The 21085-nt window shown below is 55.8% G+C and overlaps 2 protein-coding genes and 1 pseudogene across 6 annotated transcripts in view; 1 reads left to right on the top strand and 2 right to left on the bottom strand.

The window, feature by feature from the left end:
• The window catches only part of LOC113269274 (arf-GAP with Rho-GAP domain, ANK repeat and PH domain-containing protein 1), a 28286-nt gene extending 19391 nt beyond the window's left edge, over nt 1-8895 (bottom strand). For 3 of the 5 annotated variants that reach the window (XM_057316588.1, XM_048217082.2, XM_048217080.2), the window contains exons 1-10: nt 8726-8829; nt 8048-8115; nt 7341-7474; nt 7045-7200; nt 6600-6669; nt 6165-6285; nt 5603-5805; nt 4597-4703; nt 2180-2379; nt 224-309 (exon numbers count right to left, since the gene is read on the bottom strand). In XM_057316588.1, the coding sequence (XP_057172571.1) occupies nt 224-309; nt 2180-2379; nt 4597-4703; nt 5603-5805; nt 6165-6285; nt 6600-6669; nt 7045-7200; nt 7341-7474; nt 8048-8059 (1089 nt within the window). In that variant the 5' untranslated portion in view covers nt 8060-8115; nt 8726-8829. Of the gene's footprint in view, nt 1-223; nt 310-2179; nt 2380-4596; nt 4704-5602; nt 5806-6164; nt 6286-6599; nt 6670-7044; nt 7201-7340; nt 7475-8047; nt 8116-8725 lie in introns of all 5 variants that reach the window. The other 2 variants (XM_044390873.3, XM_048217084.2) reach the window with 1 other exon arrangement.
• On the top strand, nt 2742-3392 carry LOC113269275 (40S ribosomal protein S12-like; annotated as a pseudogene).
• Nucleotides 8809-21085, bottom strand: part of LOC130544517 (arf-GAP with Rho-GAP domain, ANK repeat and PH domain-containing protein 1-like) — a 34897-nt gene continuing 22620 nt past the window's right edge. The window contains exon 4 of the mRNA XM_057316590.1: nt 8809-8895. Within this exon, the coding sequence (XP_057172573.1) occupies nt 8830-8895 (66 nt within the window). The 3' untranslated portion in view covers nt 8809-8829. The remainder of the gene's footprint in view (nt 8896-21085) is intronic.

The raw sequence follows: 21085 nt of genomic DNA, 5'->3' as shown, positions 1-21085 counted from the left end.
ACCAACCCTTTAAAACTGTAAAAACATTCTTAGCTCACTGGCCAATTTGCTGACTTTGCCAAAAAACAACTTTTCCAAAATCCCCACCCACTAGACGATCCCAAAGGTCTCTTCTAGCTCCAGGGGGCCGAGGTCTGTGAGGGGGGGGAGAGGGGTGGGGAGACTCAGGCAGCGGCGGAGTGGGGCGGACCCCAAATGCAGGTGGCAAGCAAGGCCTCCCCACCTCGATGAGTGTTTCCGTCCACACCTTCCTGTCCATCTTCAGGCTCCGAACCTTGGAGACCCCAGCGCCCAGGCCACGGTGCTCCCCTGCAGACAGAGGGCCCTCACCTTCACATGAGCACTGACCTTGCCACCCTCCCCGCCTCCCCGCGGAGCCCAAGCAGTGGCAGATAGGGAGAGGCCACTCCGGGTGCCAGCCACACACCCCCCTCCCTGCTCCAGGCACCACAGAAATGAGAAGTCACCTGGGCTCCTGCAGCAGTACCCCCCAACCAGGCCACTCTGCCCACCAACCACCGTGATCTTTTTTTTTTTTTTAAAGTAAGCTCTATGCCCAACATGGGGCTTGAACTCACGACCCCCCATCCCCACTCTGAGATCAAGAGTCACATACCAACTGAGCCAGCCAGGTGCCCCCAGAGTTATCTCCTTAAAATGCAAATCTCATTTAAAACCCCTGCTTTAGAGCCCCCAGTGGCTCCCCAGAATTAGATCTAAATTCCTTACCTCCTTCTCCTGCAGCTTCATTTCCCCAACCCCAATCCTGCTCAGCCATACTCTCCTCCCTCTTCTAATCTGCCAGACTCATTCCTGCCTCAGGGCCTTTGCACTCACAGTTCTTTCTGCCTGGACTCTCTTTCCCCAACTTCCCCGGGGCTGGCTCCCTCCTCACATTCAGGTCGTAGCTGACAGGCCATCTCCTCAGAGAGGGCTTACTGACAGACACATTCTCTGCCTAGCACTTTATAGCCTGATATTTCTATTGGTTCATATGTATTTTCTGCCTCTCTCCACTAGAATGTAAGCTGCCTGAGAGCAGGAATCTTGACTGTCTGCTTTAGTGTGTAGCCTCCGTACCCAGAACGAAGTCTGGCATGCAGTGAGCGCTTAGTAAATCTCTGTGGAATGAGAGGGCAGGGCGAGTTGGGGCTGCAGGGAATGCAGCCTTACTCAGCCACAGGTCGCACAGGCGCCCTGGGGTAGGGAGCAGGCTGGGGCACTCGGAGCGCCTAGTGCCACCTGGTTCTGGCTTCAGCCTCACCCCCTCTGCAGCCTCCTATGGAGCACCTCATCCACACCAGTCACCTGCACCCCTCCACGAGCCGACCCCTTTCTAAATCGAGTCACTTCTTTCCTGCACGCAGACCTCACAGCCCCGGGCCTCCTGGATGTTTGCCCTAGCTCAGCGCCTTCCCTAGAACTAGCCCCCGCCCCGGATCCCCGTCTCAAGCTGTCCAAAGCTGCCACCTGGGCATCCTCCGCTCCCCTGAGGGCCAAGTCCCTAACACCTCAGAGCGTCTGGCATAGCACAGACCCCCAATAAATGCCAGGTGGACAGGAACGCATCTCGGGCTCCCGCCTCCGTCCTGCTCGCCCTCCTCACCTGATCTGTCACGGGGACTTTGACACCACAGATCCCATACATCCCCCGAGTCCTCTCCGTCGCTTCCCCCGACCAGGCCTCAGTCTGTTCCTCTCTCTCGTGGAACCATGAACAGCCTCCCCGCCGGTCTCCAGTCTCACCCCTCCAACTCACATTCCACCCATCAGCCAGAGTCTGAGGCACGAATCGGACCTCCACCCCTGCCTCCCATCTCCTCCCACTGCAGGCAAAGCCCTGCCAGCCCCTCCTGCTCTGATGTGCCGGGAGGGGAGGGTGCTGGACCTCGACCGGCCTGGGCTCCAATCCAGACTTACTTGCCAGGCCACCCGTGACGAGCCATTTCCCTTCTCTGTGCCTCAGTGTCCTACCCACGGCGTGCGCAGTCGAATCCCTGCCTTGCAATCTCAGGACTGCAGGCTAATCACAGTGGGAAAGGCCTGGCGCACAGATGCAACTTCATCGACAAGGATCTGACTACCGTCTTGGCTTGGGCCCCTCCGGCCAGACAGGCCACCTGCCATCCCGACACGCCAGCCCTGTCGTGCCTCAGCCTGGTGCCCCAGCCCCACACACCTGCACAGCGCTTGCAGATGACGACACAGAGGTTGATGGAGGCCCAGTCAGGCTGGGCAGCCCCGCAGTCGGCACAGAACCTGTTGGGGGCCACGGCCCAGATGCGCTCGGCCACCTCCGAGGTAGACAGGGCCTCGGCAATGGCTCCCTGCATGGCCTCCAGCCACTGCTCCTTCTCTAGCTCCGACTCGGCTGAGAAGCTAGGGACACAGGAGTGGAGGATGGGGCTGGTGGGAGAGGGCTCAGACAGATTTGGGGGCAGCATGAAGAGGGACAGCACGAAGTGGGTGGAGCAAGGAGTTGAGCACTCATAACTGGAAGAGGGAGGCATCCTGGGTCTGTGAGGAAGGTGGGCATGGACAGAGGCAAGGGTACCATGAACCTAAGAGACACGTGGGGGCTGCGGGAGTCCAGAGCAGGCACTGCCCCACCCAGGAAATAGATAAGGCTGTTGGGAAGAAATGATGCCTGAGCTAAGCCTTGACAGATGAGAAGGGCTTAGCCAGGAGAAGAGGTGGAAAGGCGTTCCAGACAGAGGGGACAGCATGTGCAAAGGGGCAGAATGGCACACGGGCATTCCGGGACCTGCGGGCAAGACGGGCAGCCTGACAGAGAGGAGGCTGGGAGACATATAGGGACAAGCCTGTGCCGGGCAGAAGAGGTCAAAGTGCACGCAGAGGACACGAGAGAAGCAGTGGAGGGTTTCAGTGGGGCGGAGGAGAGGGTAAAGAGATGTCTTCCTCCAGTTCTTTCTTTCCCTGCCGCCACCACCCCACCTATGTGTGCATTCAAGACTCGGCTACCCCAGCAACCCACTACCGTGGCCAAAAAAGGCATCACTGCTAGAGATGTGACAGGCATTAACGCTGCCTGCCCAGAGGTGCTGGACACCGTGCTCATCCATGAAGGCCTGACGGGTGGAATCCGCAGGCTGCCAAGGCCTTGGCTAAGCACAGTGCCTGTCTGCGTGTTCTTACATCCGACGGCCTCAGCCTACGTATGTCAGGCCGGTGGAGGCCCTTGGTGCTGAACACCAAATCAACCTAAGTAAGGTTGATGATGACAAGAAACTCGGTGAATAGGCAGGCCTCTGTAAAACCAACAGACAAGGAAAATGCTGGAAAGTAGTCGCAGTTGTGTGGTAGTTAAGGATGATGGCAAAGAATCTCAGGCCGAGAATGTCATCCAAGATTACTTCAAAGGCAAGAAATAAACAAATAAAAACTTGGCTTTCAACAAAACGAAAAGAAAAGACCCCACTGGCAGTCACAGACAGGCAGCCAATGTATGAGGCAGTGCCGCCACTGGGTCAGAGGCCCCCCTGGCCTGGGACAAAAGGGGGAGGGACAAAGGGGAGGGGCCAGATGGAGGTGAGAGAGCCATGGAGGCAAGGCAGGGGTTGTGACAGGCATGCACGGGGCTGAGCGGGACAGGCAGGTGTCCCCATGGGTGGAGAGGGGACTGGGAGGAACAAGGAGTCGAGGAGGAAGTCACAGGGGGACATACATCCACAAAACTGTTAGACATGCAGGTCCGGAGCTCAGGAGAAAGTCCCTGCGGGCGACAGGGATCTCAGCTAAGGGCAAAGGCCATGACAGCAGAGGTGTGATGGCACTAGTGTTGACAGAGTGGCTACCGCGCACTGAGTCAGGTAACAGCTTTACAAAGACTGCCGTGGTCTTACTCGCAGAGGAAGAAACCGAGGCACAGAGAGGTCAAGCGATGTGCCCAGGTCACACAGTGACTCAGTGGCGGACCCAGGATGTTATGGACTGAACTGTGTCCCCTAGTGTGACTGCATCTGGAGATAGGGCCTTTAGGGAAGTAATTAAGGTTAAATAATGTCATAAGAGTAGGGCTCTAATCTGACAAGACTGGTTTCTTTATAAAAAGAGGAAGGGACACCAGATAGCTCACTCTCTCTACCTGCACGCAGAGGAAAAGCCGTGTGAGGACACAGTGAGGAGGTGGCCATCTACAAGCCAGGAAGAGGGGCCTCACCAGAAACTAACCCTGATGGCTCCTTGACCTTGGACTTCCAGCCTCTAGAACTGTGAGAAAATAAACTTCTGTTGTGGAAGCCCCCCAGGCTGTGCAACCTGTCATGCACGACTAATACACAGACGTGAACTCAGGCATGGCACAGTGCCTCAGAGGTGGCAGCTGATGGCCTGCGAGTGAGTGAGGGGAAGGGGGATGGTGACGGTCGGGGGAGGGGGGTGAAAGTGAGATTTCTTAGAAGGGAGGGGTCAGAGCAGGTTAGCAAGTAGAAGTAAAGGATTGGGGGGGGGGAGTGGGCAGGGCTGGGAAGGGAGGGGAGAAATCCATTCTAGAAGAAGGGGCAGCTTCCCACATAAGCAAGAAGAAAATCCTGGCAGGGAGAGGTGATGCAGGTAAGCGAGGGGAGGCAGGCTTACCTGAAGATGCGGTAGGGGGTGGTGAGGTCAAAGCTGCGCCGGTCTGCTTCCTTCACGTTGCCTACACTCATGTCAATGAAGGTGATGCCAATGCCCAGGTGGTACTCCTGGCAGGTGGGGGGAAGGGGTGAGGGCAAGGCCTGGGGGCAGGACTCAAGGTCCAGGGAGGGATACAGAGGAAGGGGACGTAGTACCTTAGGGACTAGAAAGTACCTTGGAAGGAGATAAAGAGGGCTCAGGAATCTGGACACGGGTAAATGGACCCAGGATCAGGGGCCATGTAGCAATAGGGAGGGGAAGCAGGAGGCAGGGCAGTGATGGGAAGATAATCCTCAGGGACCAGGCAGGGGACAGTGTCAGAACTAGGAGCAGGAAGGGTGGCCAGCATAGGGCTGAGCTCAGTCAGGGGAAGGAAGAAAGGGAAGGGGCAGGGCTGAGGAACCAGGTGGGCAGGGGGCAGGGCTGAGGGACCAGGTAGGCACGGGGCAGGTTGAGGGACCGGGTGGGCAGGGAGCAGGTTGAGGGACCAGGTGGACAGAGGGCAGGGCTGAGGACCAGGTAGACAGGGCAGGGGGCAGGGCTGAGGGACTGGGTAGGCAGGGGGCAGGGCTGAGGGACTGAGTAGGCAGGGGGCAGGGCTGAGGGACCGGGTGGGCAGGGGGCAGGCTGAGGGATTGGGTGGGCAGGGGGCAGGCTGAGGGATTGGGTAGGCAGGCAGTAGGGCTGAGGGACCAGGTAGGCAGGCGGTAGGGCTGAGGGACCAGGTAGGCACGGGGCAGGCTGAGGGACCGGGTAGGCAGGGAGCAGGGCTGAGGGACCGGGTAGGCAGGGAGCAGGGCTGAGGGACCGGGTAGGCAGGGGGCAGGGCTGAGGGACCAGGTAGGCAGGGGGAGGGCTGAGGGACCAGGTAGGCAGGGGGAGGGCTGAGGGACCGGGTAGGCAGGGAGCAGGGCACGTGGGCAGGGGGCAGGGGAGAGGTTTAGCAAACTGGCTGACCCCTTCGCACCTCCAGATTCTTGTACAGCTGCACTTTGTCCCCAACCACGGCCACATACAGTTTATTCTTGAAACCACGTAGTTCCAGGCTCCCAGCACGGTCAGGCAGCTCTGAGCCTCGAATACCCAAAGGGTAAGTGCTGGACTGCCGGGCCCGGGCAGCCTGCTCGGCCACTGCCTGCTGCAGCGCCTGCATCCACTCCTTCCGCTCCGCTGCAGGCGCAGGGGAAAGAGTCTGAGCTCAGCCTGGCAGCCCTCCAGGCTCCTCAGACAACACCTCCGCCAGCAAGACCCCAGACTGGCCCGCCTCTCACTATCTCTGAGTTCTCCGACCTGGACAAGCCACTTGGCCTACCTGAGCCAATTCCCCTGTAAGTGGAAATACGTGGTTCTGAGGACTCAGTGGGTATCTCAAGCACAGAGCCAGTCCGACAGCGCCCCCTACTCTCTCCTACCTCGTGGAGGATCGACTCCTCTCTGGGTTTGATGTGGGGGGAGCAGAGGTGCCCTGGTTCTCCCCCACCGCACTTATCGGGCCACACTGCCAGTCTTCTCCCTGCCCCAGTCCTCACCATCGCTCTCTGCCCGGAAGGCAAAGGTCCGGTTGTTCGTGATCACTTCAAACTTCTGGTCCCCGATGGCGGCCACGCGGGAGATGCAGGCCACAGAGATAAAGCGCTTAGAGTAGGCGTCCTGAGGAAGAGAAGGAAGCCGTACTGTGGGGGGTGGGGCACCCAGAGGCCCAGCCCTTCCTTGGCTCCCTCAACCTCAGCTGAAGCCAAGGCTAACTGCAGCTCCGTCTCCCACAGGTGGTCAGGGACGGCCCCTACACTGACACTGACCACAGCCCACAGCTGGCCGACGGGCCAGAAGGCACGGTTCACGGAGTCAGACTGGAGCTCTGGTGAGGACTCGTCTGGGGAGGGACTCCACCTGCGTCCAGTGTCAAGGATTGGTCTAGGGCCAGGATGGAGCAGGGGTCCTGTCAGGGCCAACACAGGCCTCACCTTGTTACTGTCAAAGTATCGCAGGTGATCGGCATCCAGTCTCACCCATCGCTTCTGATAGATGTAAGATCTGGAGAAGTACAGACAGAGGGACAACAGAGCAAAGGATTAGAGGAGAGGCTCTAAGGTGACCCCAACCCCCTACGGCAGCCACATACAAAGTTAGCAATAGCCAGATTCAAGGGAGGAAGGAATCTAAATGGTCACTGAGAAGATGGACTTTCCCTACAGCAAGAATGATTAAAGGCAGACTCAGAGTAGGACTTCCCAATTAAGGTTAATAAAACATAGGTCTGGTGGGGATGATCGACTGTTACAGTCTGCCTGGAGAGAGACCTGTTCAAATACCCTTAGCCCCTCTGGTGTTCAGATCTGGTATACCAGGATCCTAGAGCGCTCCCATCTCCATGCAGAGAACCAGCAGGACCTAACAGGTCTCACTTACCCCTGCGGTGGGTTCTTATCCAGCCAGCCGGCCTTGATGACCGGTGTGATGGGGGTGGAGCCCCCAGGGAGCCCGTCCATGGGGTGTGGTGGGAGCTCGGGGATCAGGAGGCTGCTGGGCAGGGATGAGCTCAGGCTGCTGGTGTGCCATCCACCACTGGGGAAAGAGGAGAGGAAATGAGGGAGCCCAGGAGGGGGCTCCCTGGGGGAGGGGCCGAAGAGGTGGCATGGCCGGGCCGGGCTGGGGAAAGGAGGGTGGCTGGGTGGGACAACCACTGGGGAAGAGTGGACACCTACTTGGGGATGCCCTCGTAGGCGTGGTCATCCTCATCTTCATCTCCTTGGTCGTCGTCCCCAGACAGTTCCTCCCCCTCGCTCAGCAGACTGGCCACACGCACAGCCCGTGGGACGTGGCTCACTGGGAGCTCCTCCTGGCATCGCCCCCCCAGACCCACTCAGCATCATGCTTCCCTTTGAGTCCCAGATCACACCCACCCAGAGACGCCCCACGGTCCACTCCATCCAGGACCCACACAACTCAGCACTTTCCCTGCTGTTTCCACACCCTCCCCCTGCCGGCAGACTGCACAGGGACCCAGAGAGACAGCATCAAAGACGAAGATGAAGGGATAGTGAAAAATACTCAGGGATGGAGAGTGAAGACACCCGTGGGGCCCAGGAACACAGAAAGGGAAAGAGACAGAGGGAGACTCTCCAAGGGAGAAGTACTCAAAACCCCAGGGGAGAGAGGAGGCCACACACAGCCGTCCAGATGTGGCTGGAGACTGGAGCTGGGGCCACAAGCAGGTGCCCGCAGACCCCTGGCCCAGAGCTCAGGTGCTATGCTCCATCCCCAAGGCCTGCATGGCTAGGCGACAGGGGGGAAGGAAGCTCTCCCGGGAACTGACGGCTTTCTCTGGTGGTCCCCAGGGTCTGCAAGGCAGCTGGGCAGCCTACCCTCCGCTCTGACCGACAGCCCAAACCCTAATCATCATTGGCCCCACCTTCTTGGTCATCAGGCCGGCTGGGGCCCCTGGCCCCTCCTCTGGAACCTCATCGTAGTCAGAGTCATCTGAGGAGAGAGGGGGTGGGGAGGGGGTTAGACTCAGAAGCAAGGAACCTAGCCTCCCCTCCTGGGCACCCTGGCCTGGCTTCACATGAGCCACCCTCAGTCTAAAAGAGACCCCCACTCCAGCCTGGCTTTCAAAAATAGGCACAAGGGACAGGAGATGCTATTAATACTCTCAGGGCTTCATAGGACAGTACTAGGGGGTGGCCAAAGGAGAAGCCAGACCACCACAAGAGGTCTGAATAGGCGGCAAGTTTGGGGGTCAGAGGCAGAGGCTGTCCAGAAAGGCTAAAAAAGTAATGAGAATCAAGAATCAAGAAAAATGGACAATCCCAGGAAAAGCAAACCATCGACAACCACGGGAAACATTCCTAGACTTTAAACCATGAGCGACTCAGAAAGTTTGCCACATGCACTTAACAGTCCGCAGGTCAGATAGGTGGGTGCTGTCTCCACCTCGAGGATGAAGAGAATGATGCTCACCTGTCCGGGGCCACACTGTGTTGGTGGCAGAACCCACCAGAAAGTTCGATCCTTGCATCCTTGCAGACTCTTGAGGGGCCCTGATTCCAGGCTACGCACTGGGAACCCCATGCCCGGCTACGGCACTCACCGAACTCTGGGAGCAGGCGAACAGGCTTTGGGGGGATCTCCGGGGGGCTGGGAGGTGGAGACGGGGACTGTGGAGGCACCCGGGGGAAGGTGGCGGGGGGCTCCTCAGGCTCTGGCTGGGGAGGGGATGACAGCGGTGGTGACAGTAGCTCCTCTTCCTTGGAGGGAAGGCTGGGAAGAGACGAAGGGCACCAGGGGGTTAGCTCCAGGCAGCTGAGTCACTGGGCTGGCTCACTATGTGACAGAGCCAGGACTCAAACCCACTGAGCCCCCAGCTCACCTGAGCTGCAGCAAAGCTCATTCTTTCCATAAACTCAGACAGGAGCCCGCCACCCCTCACCTCACTCCCCTGCCCGCAAACCTCCAAGCTCCTCAAAGGAAGCAGGCCTCTTCTTTGGCCATGAGCTGGCCCTGCGTTTCTCTGACAGGGTCACCTGTCCCCAGTGCTCTAGCTTTCAGCCACATGTACCCATAGGGTCTCCAATCTAGAAGAGGGATGCCAGCCAGAAGGGGCTGGAGGTGGTCCGCATCCTAGCCTGGGGGAGTTAGGGAAGACTGGAGCAGGTGATGTTTGACCTGACCTTTTAAGGATAGGAAGGCATTTGTTGGCGAGTGGATGGGTCAGGATCAAAACGGGCATCCAGGCCAAGGGCACAGATCAGAGCCTTAAAAACCAAGTCCTAAGGCCCTGATCTGTGGGTTCCTGGCTCAAGACCACCTTCTCTCTTGCCCCAGACGAGGATGTTCACCACCCCCTGGGTGCCCTCAGACCCCTCACACTCACCTGATCCCACCATACTGGTCTATTTTTTTAAATTCCAGTACAATTACCATACAGTGTTATAGTGGTTTCAGGTATACAGTATGATGATTTCTACACATTTCTCAGTGCTCATTAGGATAAGTGTACTCCGGATCCCCTTCACCTGTCCCCCCCATCCTCCCATTCCTCTCCCCTCTGGTAACCACCGATTTGCTCTCCGAATTTAAGCGCTGTTTTTTTTGTCTCTTTTTTGGTTATTTGTTTTGTTTCTTAAATTCCACATATGAATGAAATCCTATGGCACTTGTCTTTCTCTGACCGACCTATTTCACTCAGCATCATAGCCTCTAGGTCCATCGTGTTGTTGCACATGGCATGATCTTCTTTTTTATGGCTGAGTAATATTTTATCTATATCTATATCTGTATCTGTATCTATATCTATATCTATATATGTATCTATATCTATATCTATATCTATATCTGTATCTATATATGTATCTATATCTATATATGTATCTATATCTATATCTGTATCTAGATATGTATCTATATCTATATATGTATCTATATCTATATCTATATCTGTATCTATATATGTATCTATATCTATATCTATATATGTATCTATATCTATATCTATATCTATATATGTATCTATATCTATATCTATATATGTATCTATATCTATATCTATATCTATATCTGTATCTAGATATGTATCTATATCTATATCTATATATGTATCTATATCTATATCTATATCTGTATCTATATATGTATCTATATCTATATATGTATCTATATCTATATCTATATCTATATATGTATCTATATCTATATCTATATATGTATCTATATCTATATCTATATATGTATCTATATCTATATCTATATCTATATCTATATATGTATCTATATCTATATCTATATATGTATCTATATCTATATCTATATCTATATATGTATCTATATCTATATCTATATATGTATCTATATCTATATCTATATCTATATCTATCTATATCTATATCTGTATCTGTATCTATATCTGTATCTATATCTATATCTGTATCTATATCTGTATCTGTATCTATATCTGTATCTATATCTATATCTATATCTGTATCTGTATCTGTATCTGTATCTATATCTGTATCTATATCTGTATCTATATCTATATCTGTATCTGTATCTATATCTATATCTATATCTATATCTATATATGTATCTTCCACATCTTCTTTATCAACTCGTCTATCGAGGGACACTTAGGCTGCTTCCATATCTTGGCTAGTGTAAACAAGTCCACAGTAAACACAGGGGTGCATACACTTTTTTGAATTAGTGTTTTCATTTCCTTTGGGTAAATACCCCGCAGTGGAATTACTGGATCGTAGGGCAGTTCTATTTTTATTTTTTTGAGGAACCTTCATTCTATTTTCCACAGTGGCTGCAACAATTTGCATTCTCATCAACAGCGCACGAGGGTTTCTTCTGCTACACATCCTTGCTAAGGCTTTTTGCCTGTCACACTCCTCTTGCACACGGGCCCCTCATCTCTATCACCTTCCCCACCCACTCCCCTGAAACCCTTCCCCGACTCCAAGGCCAGGTTCAGGGCCTCCTGGGCTCCCACAGCCACAGTGCTCTGTGTATCTGTTCTCACACAGATCACACTGCTCCTTACAGCCTGGGGGTCTCCTGGCTTGGGCATTGGACATGAGTTTGAACCCTGCCTCAGTCTCGGTTCCTGTGTGTCCAAGAGAAAGCACGGAGCCTCTCTGAGACTCAGTTTCCTCTTCTGTAGAGCAGGGACTACATCACCGGTCTGGCGGGGTGTTGGGAGAATTAACCAAGACAAGGCATGCTGTGAGCCCACACAGCTGGAACAAGTCACCGAAGCCCCAGAAACCTGGCCCCGCCCACCGTCTCAGCCAGCGTCAGGCAGGGGCCAAGGAGGAACACCAGAGTGGGCGAGCAACTTGTCTCACTGGTTATTTTCAGCCTGGTTATTGCCCCAACGTTCCTGGCAGTGACTGGCAGAGTGTGTCTACCGCAAACGCAAGCGAGGGCTGGGGCACGATCGTGATGCCAGACCTTTGTTTCTGCTGGTGCCTCCTCCAGGAACCCCTTCTTCCTGGGCTCTGACTAGAGAACATCCTCTTGTCCTTTAACTCCAAACTTAAGCTCTGCTTCTCTGAAAGTCTTTCCTGACCCTCTTTCACACTCCCCCAGACCCTGCCCATCTTCCCCTCTGTTACAAGCTTTCAACAAGTTATTCCAAACAACATTTTTTAAAGTAGCCCCGTGCTTTGTGCCAGGCACCCTGCCAGCATCTAAGCCGAGACCTGACCCCTGACTCCACCGGAGAACCACACTCCTATCATCCTGTGCTCTCATCGCCTCCTCTCCGTGTAAGAATCTGACCTGCAGTTCGCTTTCTCACGCTGCGGCCCTAGAAACCTGCTGCACGTGGTATGACAGCCACGCGCCTTGGACAAAGTGGCCTGAGGCGCTGTACCTAGACTAGAAACTGCAGGTGCGCTCTCCGCCTGGGGGAGAAGCCGGAGCTTCGGGCTTCCCTGAGGGTGCCAGCTTGTAACTGGCCACATCCCTTGTAGGAACCTGAAACCACACCTGTGGAGTCATTACAGGACATACTGGCCCCTTGAGTCAAGATGTTTCAAAGCCAGGGTGGCTCGCACGTCTGTCGGTCGTGAGTCTCAGTCCCCTACCCCTGAGCAGTCTCCTAGGGGGCCGCGGAGAATGGCTCCCAGACAGCTGTGTGAATGGTGGCACTGAATACGACTCTGGTGGCCGGCCCTTCCCTCCCTAAATGCTTCTCGGGGGATCGGACGCCAAGGGGGCCTATGGTACTCTCGAGAGCCGGGGCTAAGAAGACCCCCTGGTGGGCACTGCATCAGCTGTCTCCCCTCTTTGACCCGGAGTCTCTTTAGGCAGGAGCAGTTTCAGGCTTGATTCCTTACCCCACAGCCCAGCACAGGAAGTGGCTGAGTCAGCAACAGAAGCATGCTGGGTGAGCGGGTGAGCGGGTGAGCAGCCAGACAGACGGGTGGGTGGATGACAGAACAAGTGAGTGGCCGAATGGATGGGCAAGTGGTGGACAGACGGGTAGGTGGATAGGCTGGCCATCACGGTGGAGAGAAAAGCGAATGAAAGGGTGAAGGAAGAGCTAGAGACTGAGTAAGTACCCACAGGTCCAAGGGTGTGACCCCAGCTGGTCAGCTGCAATGTCCTTGGGGACTTCCTGACAGGCAAAGCAGTCTATCACACACGGTCTCCCAGACCCCAAGCAGAAGGGGCCCGTGGGGGCCTGGCCTGTGATCGGCTGAGAGTGGAACTCCAGGCTGTGAGGCCAGTGCCAGTCAGACTGACCCAGAGGAAATGGGGACAGGCTGTGCCCCTCCAATGCCAAGCAGTGCCGAGTGCTCCCCTGATCTCCCCCAGGACTGAGGGCCAACGCTGTGGGGAAGATCGTGGCCACAGAGCATCCTCAGAGCCGAAGAAGCAACTGCCCTCCCACTCCTGGACCCCGGCTGCCCCCCATCACTGTCCTGTCTGCAAGGGATCTGCCCACCTGAGGCCTGTCTCCCCAGCCTGTGGGTTCCCTGAGGCAGGTGCCACACCCACCTTCTTCGCTATTGCATGCCAAGCACGCAGCAGGGACGAACAAATGAATGAAGACATGGATTAACTAATTCTTATTAGGATTCTGTGTGTGTATATATTCCCAGTTGTCTTCTAAGTACTTTACATGGATTCATTCATTTACTCCTCACAAGGGCTCTATAAGGTATGGCTTACTGTTATCCCCACTTTACGGATGAGGAAACTGAGGCACAGAGACACAAAGTAATTCGTCCTGGATCCCACAGCTGGGATTTGCACCCTGGCACCACAGCCTGCAGACTCAACCACAGGGTCGAATGAGGCCGCAGCCAGATCTGGGAGCTTCTCTGAGGCCTGCCTTCTTACACTAGCCACCCAGCTCAGGATATAGGCCGCTCTGGACTTGCTATCCAAGAGGGAACGCGATCACAGCTCTGATAGCAATTGTGACCATGGCAAGAAGGAAGAGGGGAACAGTGCAAACGGCTCCTCTTCCAGCACAGTCTTTGCAGGCAAATGGCTATGTGCCAAGCGAGCGGAAGTAAGGGGACCCCCCCATGGACCTCCAGGCCTCTTTCTAGCCCCCTCTTCCAGGAACCTTCCTGGCTGACCCCCGCCTGCCTACCACAGGGGACAGGGCCATGCTGAGTCACAGCCAGGCCAGGAAAGGAGAAGTGGTATCCGGAAGGCACAGTATAGTGGGAAAACCCCAGAGGAAGGGACAGTGTCCGCAGAGTGCCCCCACCCCAGCTGGGGTCCTGGCTACTCAGTGCCTGCAACCCTAAGAGCCACCTCGGCTCCAATCTGTACCCGAGGCCCAGCTGGGATGTTTCCTACCGGCCTCTGGACCCATTAGGCCAGAAGACTGGCCCCAATCCTGAGCCCCAAGCATGAGCACGTGCCTCCCCCTCCAGCTCCTGGCTTACACTGCTTGCTTCCTCCTCACCACCCTCTCCTTCCCATCTCAGCCCATGGAAAGCCCACGAGTACCTAAGAACACAGTTCAGTGGGCCTGCCCTCAATGGGCCTCCACCCGCCCCTGGCTCCCCTGCTCCTTCAGCCCCTTTCTCCTCTATCCAAGTGACAGGTGGACACATCTGCTCCCCCCACTATGTCCAAGTCAAGACCGAGCCACTCCTGGACAGGGGCAGAGGCTGGTTCACCTCAGCATGGGACCTCAGCCTGAGAAGGTTCGTTTAATGGAATCGGGGCGAAAACACACACCCGACCTTCAACGTGGGGGCGGGGGGACATGTGAGGGTCCCAAGTCAGAACGGGTAAGAAGAGGGTGACCATATAATTAATCGTAGGAAACAAAAATCATATAAACCAGAATATTTCTGACAGTTTAAAGAGGCACTATTAGTGACTATGTCAGAGAACGGTTATAAACAGGGCCCCGTCCTGGGCAAAATGAGATGTGTGGTCGGTCTCGCTAAGAGACGAGCTGGAGGCGGAGCTGGCTCAACCCACTCAAATCCCAGCCTGACTCTACGTCAGTTTTTGACCTCACAAAGCAGGTCACTTTACCTCTGAGCCTTAGTTTCCTCTCTGACCTGCTTCCAGGCTTATTGACAAGTCAGCAAGGAAAGCCATCCCCACAGGTCATCAGCACAATTCTTCCACCCTGGCTGCGATGGAAGAGGGTGGGCCGAGAAGCTTCTTCGTGGCCTCCACCCCTACGGCGGCCCCGGGCTCTCCCTTCCTATCTTTCAGTCTATATCAATCTCTGGCCAAAGGAACCAGGCTTCACCATAAGGACAGATGGGCCAGCAGAGTGGGGCAGTCTGACTATCTCAGGCTGGCCTTGAACTCATCCCCTACTCACATTCCAGCCATGCCTGTCTGAGCCGTATCCCATAAGTGCATACTTGCAGGCGTTTGCGTATGTGGCTCCTTCCACCTGGAACAGCCCTCCCTGTCCACAGTACAGCCTCCCCCTCCACTCTGTGCCTCCTCTCGGGCTCCAGGCTGGGCTGGGGCCTCCCTGGGGCTCCTCCAGCCTCCATGCTTTTGATCACTCAGTAGGGTTGTGTCTATCAATGTTTGCTTCACTGAACTGACCTCAGAGGACCAAGGACCCAGGCCTACACGCTGTCTTGGATTCAGGGCCTTCCCCCTGAAGTGTCACACAGGCCTTGGAAGGACCCAGGCGAATCTCAATCCCTGGGCTCTCACTGGCAGGGCCGAGAGGTGGGATGAGGCCCAGTGATCTGCCCACATCTGTCTCCTACCCTGACCTCCCCTTCCCACAGGGGCAAACCTTCCCAGCTGTCCACTTCCTCATTTGGGCCCTGGCTACACAGGGCTCAGGCCTCAGGCCTGTGCTTCTTGCTTCCTCCGTGGCTGCCCCTGTCCTTCCTTCTCCATCATGAGACCCAAGGGTCAACCCCTCCAGCACTCCCCTGCTCTCTTCTGTTAGTTCTATCCAAGTCACAGCCTAGAAAGCCCTTCCTGGGCTTCCCCTTGCTTAGACGTAGACCGCAGCATGCCCCTCAGCCTCCGCGCATGCTGTGAGCCCCCTCAGGCCCATCCCTCTCCATGCCATGACATCACCCAACACAGAGGGGGCTTCGGAGAGTACGTGTTGTGACTGAATGACCAGCACCCCACTCGCATCCTGCGCGTTGGAGAAGGGCAGCAGCTCCCCCACCCCTCCACAGAACAGTGGATTAACCTGGCATCCACCCGCACAACCAAGGCTCATTCAGCTCTTAGCACTTCTCCCTGGAACGACAGCTGCCACTTACTAAGTACCCACTATGTGCTAAGCAGTCTTCTGGGAGGCTTTTTCATTTAACCCCCGCAAGTTCTAGATCATCGGCTCCATTGTACTCAGGACATGCCTCCAGGGAAGTCCACTCAGCTGCTCCTTCGTCTAAGCTCACAGAGCCTGTTGGGCCCTTCGTGGCATGTAGGCACCAGGCCTACACTGAGCTTTCCCACAGGCAAGCCGTGCTGTTGTGGGCAGGAGGAGGCAGAGGCCCAGCTCGCCCACGGCAGCTCTTCATGCTTCCCGGGTCTGGCCCTGTGCTGGTTCCCGAGGGTTACGGGGCAAGGAAGTTCATCCCTGAGGGAGCCCATGGCCGCATGGACCCTGACCCCCACATCCTGAGTGCCCAGCTGTCCTGGCAGGAGGAGAAGGGGCAGGCAGGTGTCTACTGAGCCCTGTGGAAAGATGAGCCAAGGGCACAGGGCAGGGCTGGATGCACAGACAGGACCTAGTGACCCAAGCACAGGGTTGTGGAGTTCATGAGGGGCCCACAGCAACTGTGGGGAGGGATGGCCAGCCCAGCCCCCCCAACATCATAGGCACCCACTCCTCTACTGCCCTGGGGAAGTGGGGGAGGAACCACACCAAGTAAGTGCCAGCCCTCAGTAGGTCTCAGCCCTCAGTAGTTCTCCCTATTACCCTGGACTCAGTGGGAGGGCAAAGGGGTTCGGGTAGGAGCTGCCCAGAGCCACAACACCCTTGAACTGGACACTGAGAGAAGCCAGAACTGAGATCAGCACCAGGTCCCGGAAGGGCAGACACCCACAGAGGCCGCAGAGGCAGTCTCTCGCCACCCTGGGCTCCCAGTGGGCCCAGTGGACAGGCTAATGGCAAGATGGGGGCCTGAAAAGTCCAGGGCAGAGGGAAGGAAAAGAGAAGGGAGAAAAGGAAAGGGCAAGAGAAAAACAGAAGATGTGGAGAAAGTGAAAGAAGAGAGAAAATTCTGAGAGCAAAAAAGTGAGGGGTGGAGGGAGTACCACAGCAAACCCTGCCCAGAGGGGACAAGCTGACCCTCAGAAGGTGCCTCCCTCCCCACCCTCCGCTGACAGCCCAGCCCAAAGCTGCCCCTCGCTCACCCTCAGACGTCCACCAGGTCCTGGGCCGGAGGACTCCCACAGCTCTGCTCGACAGTGCTGTTTGCCTGACCAGGCAGCCTGTCTGAGCAGGGCTGGTCTGGCAGACAGCCAGGCCCCTGTTCCCTGGGTGTGTCTGAGGCCGTGTCGGGGTTCAGGTACCGCTCTGCGTGGCTGTGATCACTTGTCTGAGTGTGTGTTTCTGTGTAAAACTGGATCTGTCCAGGAGTGAGTGAGTGTGAGAGTGTGTGTGTGTGTGTGTGTGTGTACATCAGCTCTGGCTCCCCTGGCTTCCTGCTCTCCTCCTCCCCCACCCCCTGCCGCCCTGGCCAATACACACACTTCCTGAAAACACTGAGAAAGAGAAAAGTCACCCAGAATCCCCTGGGGCAGACACTTCCTCCCCGCCCCCAGCCTGCCCCCCCCCCCACCCCAAGTTGGAATGGGACAAGCCACCCCAGTGCTGCCTAGCAGGGCCTTACAGCGTAGATCCTCAGGAAGCCCTGGCCTTGGCTGGCCCCTCTCCACCCCCGCAAGGAGGCCCAGAGAGGCTGGGGAAGAGGCTCTTTGAAGGGAGCAAGTTCTGCCCCAGCAACAAGTGATCAGCCTTCAGGAAGACCCGGGATTGGCCAGGCTGCAGAGCAGTCAGGGGCACAGGTGGGAGGCCTTGCAGCGTGATCCCAGCTGGCAGCTGCCCACCTTGGGCAAATACTCCCTCTTTGGAGGTATCTCCAGGCATCTAGGCAGGTATCAGAGGTGGAAACTGAGGCCCAGAGCAATCTGAGAGGGGCTCTGTGGAGTGACCTTGGAACCCTAGATCAGAAAAGACCCCTCTCCCACTTGGGGAAGCAGGCTCAGAGGGCTCACATCTATTACACTTGGAGCTGAATAGACCGGGCCCCAGCCCAGGAGGCAGGGTCTGAACATTGGCTTCCACTCTGCTGGGCTGTAGGACTCTGGGCAAGTTTCTCAGCATGTCTGGATTCATCAACAAGTTTCCTATCACAGGCTTAAATAATGGTGGGGGTGTAGACCCTTGGAGAGGTGGAGTGGAGTCCTTCCAAGCCAGGCAGCATGTGAGCCTGGTTCTGAGAGTCCTGACCCGGTTGGGGCAGGGAGGTGGCAAACCTGTCTCTGCTCATTTCCTGCCTGCCTCCTCGAAGGCCTCTGCCTTCCTAAGACATCTGGGGTGATACAGGTTGCCTGGTGGGAAGGGATGTGGGGTGGTGAGCTTGGGGCCCTTTGACCCTATCGTCTAATGTCCAGTGTGTGCTGAGGGTGCTCTGGGGGTGCTGAGCCCACGTAGTGGCACACGTGTCAGCGCTGGGCAGTGCAGAAACTCAGGCAGTCTTCATCTATTCGCGCACACAACGAATACTTTTGGAGGGCCCACTGGGCACCTGGCTCTGTTGCAGGTATTGGGGATTCAGCAGTAAACAGAACCCCCAAGAATCCTGGCTCTCACGGAGCCGACACTAGTGGGCTTGGCAGCACGTGGACACACACTGGCTCACACCCAGCCATGTACAAATAATACACAAGCCCATTCACCACCCACAGCACAATGGCCTCACAAATGGACTCACGCTACTGGAGGTCCCACCGCGCCAGTACACACGGGCACACGCAGGTGTGCACGCAAGCCCTGATGAACTCACACGCGCACACACCAAGCAAGTAACCACGGAAACCGCGTAAATCCCCACTCACATGGACATATGAGGACCACATATGGCCTCCCTGAAAACCCGTGCAGAAACGTAGATACGCAGACACACTACTATTGTGACGGCTTGCACAAACACGCGCACCCACGGGTGCATGCCTACACACTGGCTAGGCATGCCCTCCCACGCAGCCACTGTCCCAAGAGTACACACATGCACACGCAGCAGATAATCCCAAATTCCACTGGGGACGCTGGTGATGGGCCAGAGCCAGGCAGAAGCGCTCACTTGGTCACCCCAGGAACTGGTGTAAGAGGTCCGCAGATTGAGAGAGTGAGACCCCTGTCACTCAAGGGTGCAAGCAAGGACCCAAAGGCCATATCAGGAAGAAGGGACTCCTACAAAGGGGACAGGAGCAGGCCACGTTGAACAGCCTTCTGCCATACACCAAGGAGCCTGGGGTCCTGAGGAAGCGGCTGTGGGGGAGAGCCATCCCGGTCCCCTCCCTGCCCGGCCTCCAGCTGTTACACATACATGAAGCTCCATCTGCAGGGAGCTCTTCTGCCACTGGGCTGTAAGGGTTTTGTGCACCCTGGAAGTCAGGGTGCTGGGACCTGCAGCTGTCCGCCATTCCAAATGTCAAAGACCCCTGGACAAGGAAGCCAGGCTTGGCAGCTCACCTCCCATCATGCTCTGCCCTAAGAAATAGCCCCATGCGGTAAAGCATAATTGTCTACAAATTCTCTCAGCATGGGATGAATTTGGGGTCCTCTACAAGGGGGGCCAGACTCCTGAGCGTGGAAGCCTGGCCTCCCCCACAGGTCGGCTAAGTGACTAAGTTCACACTGACGCTCTGAGGGTGGGAGCTGGTATTCTGGAGCATAGACAGGACCCTTGCTCTACCCAACAAGCCTCCTGAACAGAGATGTTGGTACCAGGAGGGCCAAGGAGGGCACCCGAAAGAGAAACAGGCCCAGAGGGGGAACTGCCCATCAGGCACACAGCTGGCTGGGCCTGTCCCAGGTATTCCGCCTCGGAAACAGGAATCCAGGCCTCCACTCCCTCAATGACATTTGCCTCCTCAGCCTCTGTGAGCTGCCTGTCCTTGTTCACCTACTCCCATCCCTAGAGACAGATGGACAAACAGACACAGATACACACAGACACACAGAGACACATACATATGCTCTTTCTCTCCCTCAGCCCCTCCCCACGATGAGAGAATGAAAGGAAATAGAAATGGATGCGGCACCTGGTGGCTCAGTCATTAAGCTTCTGCCTCCGGCTCAAGGTCATGATCCCGGGGTCCTGGGATGGGGTCCTAGGATCAAGCCCCATGTTGGGCTCCCTGCTCAGCGGGGAGCCTGTTTTTACCTTTCCCTCTGCCCCCAACCCTGACCCCAACACCGCTCGTATCCCGTCCCGGTTCACACCCCACTCCTGCTCACGCCCCCTCCTCACACTCTCTCACGCATGCATGCTCTCTCTCTCAAATAAATAAATAAAATCTTTAAAAATAAAATAAAATAAAATAAAGAAGAACGGGCTCATGCATGTACGAGAGTGGCCACTAGAGGGCACAAGGGCTCCAGGAAACTCTAATCTAAACCATGAGCCAGGCTCCTAGGGGTTATAGTACCATCCCCCGCTGCGTGAACCCAGGAAAGGCAAAAACCCTTTTCGTGCTTCCAGCAATTAAACCTCAAAACAGCACAGCCCTGGCTTGGCCTTCAGGCCCCTTACTACTAATGCCCCTCTCCAGGCAGGGAAAATCTCCCAGACCCTCCGCACAGGGGCTCCCTGAGCATGCACTTGGCATGGATCCAGCTAGCGCTCCTCTCCCTTTTCTGAGCCTCAGTTTCTCTGCCTGCAAACAGGACACAAATCCCCCAGAAGCCTTGAGCAGGAATCAAGCAAGATCGTGTAAGTGAAGCACCCAGCATAGTGCCCAACGATAGGGACCAGGAGACCTCTCTCTACACATCCTTTCCTCCTCCGAAAAGCCTTCCCAATTAGGCTGACTTGGTCCAAGCACCGCAGTAATCTCCATTACACCCCTGAACACATATCCAGCACCAGCTGGGGATGCTCCTTCTCCATTGGGCACCCCAGCAAATGGCAGGAATGGAGGGCATATGTGAAGCAGGTTAAAATGGACTGCCCACAGAAGTAGGAGGAAACTCAAGGAAACAGGAGTACAGGGAGCCAGGAGAGGAGAAAACAATTCTGGGAGGGACAGTGAGTAGACTGCACCCTGAGAAGTGTCCCCAGGATTTGGGGACACGTGGTAGGAGCAGTGTGGGGGGGGAAGACAAGAGACAGTCCCGCTCCCCCAACAGCAAGCCATCATCCTAGACTGTCTCCTCCACATGCACCTACTGACTCGGAATGTACTCCCATCCCCAGCGTCTCATACCCACCAGGCCCCAGATGGAACTCCAGACTTCCTCCCT

This window comes from Ursus arctos, unplaced genomic scaffold, assembly GCF_023065955.2.
Source record: "Ursus arctos isolate Adak ecotype North America unplaced genomic scaffold, UrsArc2.0 scaffold_22, whole genome shotgun sequence".
NCBI classification, from domain to species: Eukaryota; Metazoa; Chordata; class Mammalia; order Carnivora; family Ursidae; genus Ursus; species Ursus arctos.
The sequence above is the reverse complement of the archived record's forward strand: the minus strand, read 5'-3'. Positions and strand labels throughout refer to the sequence as shown.